At 35.5% G+C, this 9,077-nt stretch overlaps 1 protein-coding gene across 1 annotated transcript; it reads left to right on the forward strand.

Annotated features, from left to right (window-relative positions):
• Positions 1 to 2,216: 2,216 nt before the first annotated feature.
• On the forward strand, positions 2,217 to 7,204 carry rwdd (RWD domain containing 4). The gene is made up of 7 exons (XM_073859307.1): positions 2,217 to 2,411; positions 2,922 to 3,002; positions 3,158 to 3,267; positions 5,314 to 5,464; positions 5,686 to 5,797; positions 5,900 to 5,949; positions 6,742 to 7,204. Exons 1-7 carry the CDS (start codon positions 2,388 to 2,390, stop codon positions 6,775 to 6,777), a joined length of 564 nt encoding a protein of 187 aa, XP_073715408.1. The 5' UTR covers positions 2,217 to 2,387; the 3' UTR covers positions 6,778 to 7,204.
• The last annotated feature ends 1,873 nt before the right edge of the window (positions 7,205 to 9,077 follow it).

Below are 9,077 nucleotides of genomic sequence, written 5' to 3' on the forward strand. Positions count from 1 at the left end.
TGTGGAGGGTGGTGTGCCATGGAATAGTCATTTACTTTACTGCATGTGTCTGAGGGCTCCTTTCATCCCTTTACCACAAAGACTACTCAGATTACAGTGCACAGTGTGAAAAAAAAAACTAAATTGCACATGAAGTGTGAAAGGACATGAATTAAGATTATTTATGTACAGTAAGTGTTTTAGTGTTTAGTTTACCCAGTTTGAAATTCACAGCCGAACCTGCAGGAAACAAGAACAGTGGATTCAGATGAGTGAAAAGCAATATCTAATCTCATAAGTTTATGTCACTGTATTCAGAGGGCCTTTAGCCCAATGAAGGAAGCCTATATGATAAATATTGCATTTTCGGACAGATGATAAATTATTTATTCTTGACCCTGAGTTGTGTCTTTCATAAACTCATTTTTGAATGGCTTGTCTAATGGAGGAGCTTGTAGAGTTCTGGTGGAGAAATGGATCTAAAATTACAACAGTAAATCTTCCCTGCAGGTAATTTGGCTATTGGCTGTCAGATGTGGGCAAGGATATAATCTTCTGCCCCCGATTTTTTGGTGCGCTTCACGGTAGTTTTAAAATGCAGGCAGGTTTGATGAGAGAGTTTTAATCTTGATTCAATGAGGAAGTCTTTGACCCGGATTCTTGTTGAGAGTCCCACATGTAAATGAATAAAAATAATCAACATTCAGGGTGCCATGAGTCTTTACACAGAGAGCATAAATGAGCTCTGACAGTGAACCACACTGTTTCATGATTACTATGTAAATGTGAACTAAAAGGTTCAAAAGTCTTTTGTTATTGTTCTGGTTAAATTATGCGTGTAATGAAATTGATCAATAAAATGCAAATGATAAAGATATGAAGTGATGTGCTTCAAATAAATTGTAATGTAAACATTTTTAATAAAGCATCTCGATTGTATAGCTTATCAGCAGATTAGCTCTCTATTAACTTTCACAAATCATGGTGAGAGGTATCCCTTACAAAAAAGAATAAGGTTTTACTACTGAAAAAACATGCCCTGCTAAAAAAACAATAGACACCATCACAGAAATTCTATTGGTTTTATTGGGAATTTTATTAGTTCTAATGGAATGTGGCCCAAAACACATTACAGTTCATTTGTTTTTGTTGGTCTCTAATGGTAGGTATTGGTTCTATGTATTGGTTCTAATGGAATATGTATTGGTTCTAATGGAATATGGCCCAAAACACACTACAGTGTAGTGGTTTTAATGGTAAAAGCTAATGCTTTCTATTGGTATTTTAATGGAAACCATTAGAATTTTCTGTAATGGTTTTATTGTTTTTTTTTAGCAGGGTGGTTGCTGACAGTAATGAATACACCAAAAAACGGGATGGAAGATGAGATAAAAAGCAGCCAGTACGACAGAAACAAAATAAGCAAAACAATTTAGCAAAAATGGAAAATTATGAAAATTAACAATGTTATATTAAACTAAAAGTGTAGTAATGTTTGTGAAATGTATGTTTTTGGCATACTGATGTTAAAAACATAGTTAAACTATTGTTACTGTAACAAAACCATGTTTAATTAATGGTAACTTGTTGACCATAGTAATCGTGTTTTCATATGTAGTTAAACCATGGTTAATTTTTGTAATCTGATTTCATTGTTCTGCATATGCATACTTCATGTGTGTGTATCGTGTAATGCATTGGCAGCCCTACTGAAAAATCCAGCAAAGACCAGCATAAGCTGGTAGCTGGCTTAAGATGGCAGTAGCTGGTCTAAGCTGGTCCAACCAGCCTGGCAAAGCTGGTCAAGCCGGTGGGTCAGCTGGTCTTCCAGAATGATCAGCTAAGTCCAGCTAGACCAACTTAAAAAGTGACCAAAACACAACTAGACCAGCTTAAAAAGTGACCAAAACACAGCTTGACCAGCTTGCTACACCAGCAATACCAGCTAAAACCAAGCTGGGAGACCAGCTAAAACCAGCTCACCAGCTAAAGCTGGATTTTACAGTAGGGAGTGAAAAGGTTTTTCAAGCAGTTTGGATCTAAGACGTTTGAAATGAGAATATTCATATTCTCATAAATTCACACGGTTAATTTTTATGTTTTCAAATGAACTAAACACGACACACAAAATTTCTTGCCAATGCACGTACCAAAAATAAAACCTTGTCGCCATCTAAGGCATATTTAGGTGCAATACATCGTTATTTGATTATATCCTCCAGGCCTATAGGTGGCACTCTATGCCTCTTCACTGTGGTTTAGACTGGTGAGTGTTGAAGAAAGGCTGAGTACCGATTAGCATCCAAACAGCATGTTGATCATAACATAAGTTTAAAAGTTGTTTAGGAACAATCCGCCTGTACAGTGTTGCTGTTCAAAGTGTTGGCGGATTGGCGGAAGTGGAAAACATGACTGCCAACGAAGACCAGGAGGTGAGCCGGATACAGCTAATGCTAACACACATGTCTAACAGTAGATGTCTCAAATGCTAAAAGATGCTAAATTATTACAATATACCGTTTTTATGTCTTAAATCTGATTGAATTCAAAACTTAACCCCCTAAGACCCGAGCTTGGGTTTGTCTTTTTTCAGATTTCTTTCAGCTATTTTGGGGTTAGGAAGAACCAATAAATATAATAACCAAATATTTTTCTTTGAACATGAAGCAGTATAATTATCCACAATTGTGTACCCCAGGTTCCAGTTAACGTTACACAGAATTAAGTACTGTGATGCAAAAACAAAAAAATGTGATGTCCACGTATGTGGACATCCTGGTTTTATGAGATTACTGAAAAACATGTCAACCATATTTGACTGTAACTAGTTTATCTTGTTATGTTGTGTAAATATTGATGTAAGATACTGTCGCTTCCCAAACTGCCATTGAGGTACTGTGGTAACTTGGATGTTAGTGATAACCCACAGTTTTTCATTGCAGATGGAGCTGGAGGCTCTGCAGTCAATATATGAAGGAGATGACTGCTTTAAGGAGCTGAGCCCAGTTTCCTTTCAGTTTAGGGTATGAACTACAACATATCTCAATCCCAATTACAGGCATTGACATGTATCTCAATAAAGTGGTGCAAACATGTTACAAGTGCATCAGCTTTCTGGTAACTCTGGCTTTTAATTTGATTTAATCTACTATGTGACTATCTTTCTTGTTATTCACAGGTAGGGGATCTTGATGACTCCAAATCATTTATGGTAGAAGTGTCATGGCCAGAAAGCTATCCTGAAACTGCACCACAAATAACATTAGATACCTTTTTCAACAACAGATTGTAAGTAGTACACATTAGCGCTGCTTTAAAGAGCCAGTAAGATGACAATTTTAAGCATCCTATCACTGTTTATAAGTCCCGGACAAGAGGTTTAAATGCATGCAAGTTCAAAAAACACTGTTATTTTCTCAAAATATAAATTTAAAATAACCCCATTTCTCAGAGATCCCCAAACGATTCGTGCGAAAGCCGTTCAACGACTCGGTCTGCCTAAACCCCACCATTCAGTAGCCTACTCTGCTCTGATTGGTCAACTGACAGAGTCTCTGCACAGATCAGTGGCACAGACCAACAATAGTGCAACATGTATTGAACTAGTGCTAACATGATTAGGGCCCTATAAAATCCGTTTTATTTTTTCCCAAATTCCGTTTTATTTTTTCCCAAATTCCGTTTTCTCCGTTTTTATTTTTGGCAATTATATTTTTTACCCTTTACTTTTATTTTAGTCATAAAAAGAGTGTGCCTTTAATGTTAATGATTAAAATGTAAATGATTTGGGGAAAAAACTGGATAACAGGATTACTTAATGACTATAAAAGATGCATTTACACACGCACATACACACACACATGCGCACACACACACACACAACTCAATTCAATGCATTGTTTAGTGTTGTTGCAGGAGGCTACAACAAGGTGTCAAAGCAGTGGTGCCTTCAGAAGTGCCTTAAACACATCAATCCAGCGGAACGCAATCATATTTTATACACAATCGCTTGAAATGCATATAACTTTACAAACATACACAGGATAGTGATCTGACTTAGGACAACATGAGCACGCAGCTCTTTGCACGTGCGAGCGAAAGAGAGACAGAGAGCGGCGCCATGGTGCAAATGATTATATTTTAAATGCGAGGGATAGTTAGTTTGCCTCAGATCGCTTGAAATGCATAAAACTGAACAAATACATGAGGATTTGTGTTCGCACTTCGGACAGATGCGTGAGCGCGTGCACGTGAGAGAGGTACAGTAAGACAGACGTGGATGAGAGAGTGCATGTATCTTTGCGCTCACCGTGAACTTCCAAAATAACAGTTCTCCGGTCACATAAAAGTCATGTGAGACCTGCTCGGAACTAAGTGCTTGGCGTCGAATTTCTTAATTTTTTCGCTGACGAAAGCAGAGTCGTGGAAAGCCGCTTCGCCATGGTTTCAGTGTTTTGGATGGGGTCTGAAACGACGGGAGGGGGCATGTCACCCAGATTTACTTCCCCCGGTCTGCATTTCCCCCAGACATACGTTCGTCTCCCACACAAAAACATTCCGCGTTAATACTAGATTCCGTGTTAATTGCCAATTCCGCGATTCCGGAAATTATAGGGCCCTACATGATTTACTGAGAAGACATTATTGACAGCGGTACACATCATTCATCATTAATCCAAGCAATAAAAACGACGATAAAAACTAACAGTTTACACTCATTTAAGCATTTATGTAAGCTAACCGGTCCATAGCAAGACCGTAAGTGAGCATGCGTTAGCCACTTGCTAACGTGACTCTCTGACAGTATATTAAGAGTTTAAACAACGACATCATTCATCATTAATCCAAGCAACAATAACGACGATAGAAACTAACATTTTACATTAGGTTGTGGTTTGGAGACGCATGTTGTTCCAAATAAAGTGGGTACTGAACCATCTTTCATTGCCAAACGTTTAGTATATCCCTCCTTGAAAAAGTAATTTTAATTTTAATGAATGGGTTCTCAAACGTTTTGCAGCCAGGGACTCCTTACAGTGAAGAAAAATTTCAACACTAAGCATTTTCCTACCATTTTGTTCAAATTACATTTGGACTTAAAAAGTTATTATTTTTAAATTATCTTAAAAGCTACCATAAAATCAACAGTATCAAAACTGACATGATTCTTGGATATAAATATTCCCTTCTTAATAATGTAACATAATTATATAATTTATTGCAAATTATTTTACGAACCCCACTTTGATAACCCCTGGTCTAGAAAAGCAATTGTAATGTAATGAAAAGTTAATGCACTTTGCACTATTAAATCAAACGTACATTTATTTTTAGATCCACGGAGACAAAGCAGTACATCCTCTCGAAGATTGGTGAGCAGGTGGAGGCCAACCTGGGCACTGCCATGATGTACACACTCTTTGAGTGGGCCAAAGAGAACAGGGAAACACTTATGGAAAACCACCAGCCTGTGACATCTGCCGTGGTGTGTATTGTTACACACAAACTGTTTTGTGTTTTAATCCCTGAGAAGTTCCACATATTCTGGAATGATAAAATGTAGCTTTAAATAAGCTTTTTTATTTTTGTTTTGTAGCTTTTGAAAAAGTATATAAGTATGGAAGCAGCCTCTCTGCAGTAGGATTGTTTAGGACTCTGTCATGGCTCCTGTAACTACATGTAACAGCTCTGTGTACTGTCTCTCAGACTGTGATATCCAACAGTGATATTATGAATAATTCCAACGCTGTCAGTAAGAAAAAAGAAAAGAAAGAGCAACTAACCAAAGCACAGAAGCGGAAACTGATTGGAAGAACAGGTAAGCCTTATTTAGTTTGATTCAGCTGATTTTCTGTTCTTACATAGTATTGTATTTCATAACCACTAGATGTTATTAAAATTACTATTTTTCAATAAACAGATAACAAAGGAGAGCTACCGAGAGGATGGAACTGGATAGATGTTATTAAGGTACATTATAAGCATTATATATAATAACTTAAACAAATATATTTATAGTTCTTTTCTAAATTATTGCAACATGTTTCTCCTTTTCTCATGTGTCTCCTGGTTATATGTGCATATTTGCCAACAAACAGCATGTAAGCATTTTATTTTATTTTTTTATATAATTGTATAATTAAAAAATATACAGTACTGTGCAAAAGTCTTAGGCCATCATGCCACAATTAGATTAGTTGTATTTGCAATGTTATAGTGATGATCATATATAATTATTTCTCAGTCTCTTTAATAGAATACATCCAGAAAATACAGGAAATGTTTATATATAGTATTAAAAACTATATAAAAATGTAAACTCCGCTTCCACTTGAGCAATAGCAAGAAACTGCAGGATCTCTTAAACCTAAATAAAATTAAATCCTACTTTCTAATTTTAAAGAAATTAATCTTTTTACTTCATTCTGCTCAAAAACTCTCAAAATGTGTTTAGTGCCAAGAGAGGTAACACTAGACATAGACGATGCCTAAAGAAGACATTTAGTCCTGAAAATGTAATTTTTTTGTACATAGATATTTGCTGTAATTTCTGTTTGTATTTTAATAAAATAGATTGAAAAATAAAACATTAAAACTTTTAAAACAACAAGTGTGGTGGTGGTGGTGGCGGCCTAAGACTTTTGCACAGTACTGTATATATTTAATATAATATCAATATTACAACACTATAGTTCTATTTTCAGTAAACATTATGCACTTTTTTTGTGACCTTAACGAGGTTTATTTTTTACTTTGTTTAAGCATCTGAGCAAAACAGGCGGAAAAGAGGAGGATTAGATAAATGCTGCGGGAGAAAAATGGATTGAAGTAGTGCCGGATGAATGCTTGAATGAAATGTGTCTCTGTGCACTTGTTTTTAAAGAAAACTCAAATGAATGCTCCCTGGCCATGATTTTATTTCATCTGAAGCTGCTGCTCTGTTTTTTGCCACAGAGCCATATTGACACCGAGTGCAAACTCGAGCACTGCTTGTGTTTTCAAAGAAAGTGAACTGGTTATTGTTGTTATTTACAGTGAAACACCCTTAAGGCATGAACGGATTGGGAAAAAATGGAGTGTGATGTTCTGTTTCAAAGTAAACAAATTTTGAACCTGAGAGTGCAATGACCGTAAAATTTAATTGTACTTGGTTTTACAAAATGTGTCAACAAAATGAGTTTCACATAATAAATTTCACGAGGTCCTGTGCCTTTTTGTAAAAACATGCTGTGGTTCAAAGTACAGTCTTTTGTCGATAAAATATTGGCATTCTTGTTTAAATTCTAAACGTTGAAGTTGTGCAAACGATGTGTGTCACCATAGTTTAACAGGAGGATCTTGTTCAAGACACGGACTCATTTACAGATTTGCAAGATTTTTATATATATTTAAATTGTAAAGTTTATATTCATTAGGATGAAAGATTACAATTCATATATAGTGTGAAATGCCTCTTTAACACATACACTATATTTTATAAATAATATCAAAACTTTCTGATTTTTTATATTTAGTGTCTTTTATACATTTATGTCCATAAAAGATTTGGTCTTTAATTGCTCAACAGCCAGTACTTCACCAATTTATTTTAATGTTAAACTTGGTAACAATATAACAAACTGCAAATCTCCTTTAAAATATATATTATTTAATGTTGAAATACAACACGCGCAAACAATGTAGATGCAATGATGTATCATTTTGATTAATAGACCGGTTCCTACACATTAGTTTACTTTAAATTTAAGGACCTTTCAAGGAGGTGCAAATCCCCCTCAAATTCAAGGACTAAATGTGGGGACACATTTCGAGTGAGAGCAAGGTTACATTGTGTTACCTTTTAAGATATATTGTAACAGTTCCCTTTTGAGGGAACTCGCACTGCGTCACTGCGGTGACACTTTGGGGACGCTTCCAGGGGTAAGTGCGTCTGAATCAAATTTAATCAATGGTGAGGCTTAAGGAACAAAGACAGGGTGATGTAGGATCCAGAAAGTATATCAATATCTGAAATATTGCCAAAGACGGCGTTATAGGGACGCAGGAAGTATGGCAAGGGAGACAAAGCGTCTCGTTCCCTTCTCAGGGAACAACAGTTACATACGTAACCCAAAACGTTTTCATGTGTCAAACACAACTATGCAAAAAAGCATACAGAAGATATAAGCATTTAAGGCGAACAGTTTAGCACGTGTGCTTAAAAAGTCTAGAATTTTTATATTATCCTACACTACACAGGGAATAATATGGATTTTTTTCAAGAGCACTTCTTGCATATAATAGATTCAAGCACTTTCAATGACCTGTATCTATGTATGTATATTTTCAAAAACTTCCCAGGGCCTTGAATGTTTTTCTCCAGATTCACAAACTTTCAAGGACCCGTGGGAACCCAGAATGGAAACCCTTTGGCATATCGGCTATGGTATGGAAAAGGCTGATATTACAAACCAATAGTTTATTAATTGTGAAGGCACTGAGAGTCTAATAATGAATGTTGATGAACAATCAGACGGTTTCTTTGGATAAAATAAAACCTAATGAAATCTGTATTAAATAAAGGTTGTCATTTAAAGGGATAGTTCACCCAAAAATTAAAATTTAGTAATAATTTTCGGACTCTCATGTTGTTACAAATCTGTATAAATTTCTTTGTTCTGCTGAACAACCTAAACCAATGGATAACCAAACCGATCATGAGTCCCATTCAAATGCTAGGAAAAAGAATACTATGGGAGTGAATGGGGCTCACAAACTTGTTTTTGAACATTTCTCAAAATATCTTACTTCGTGTTCATCAAAACAAAGAAATTTATGCAGGTTTGTAACAAAATAAGAGTTGGTAAATTATTACAGAATTTGCGTCTTTGGGTAAACTTACATTTAATATAATAATAAAATCAAATCCATGTTTAGTTAAAATCATTTGATGAACTAGTAGCGTAACCTTTAACTTACCTTAAAATACGTTCAAACAGTGATTTTTTTTGACATAGGTGGGAAGAATTGGCCAAAAGTTGTAAGTCTGCGCATCCTAAAACAATACAAAAATAATAAAATTTAATTGAATAAGTGTTAAATTGTTACTGTTTTAATTG

Source organism: Misgurnus anguillicaudatus, chromosome 21 (assembly GCF_027580225.2).
Source record: "Misgurnus anguillicaudatus chromosome 21, ASM2758022v2, whole genome shotgun sequence".
Classification (NCBI taxonomy): domain Eukaryota; kingdom Metazoa; phylum Chordata; class Actinopteri; order Cypriniformes; family Cobitidae; genus Misgurnus; species Misgurnus anguillicaudatus.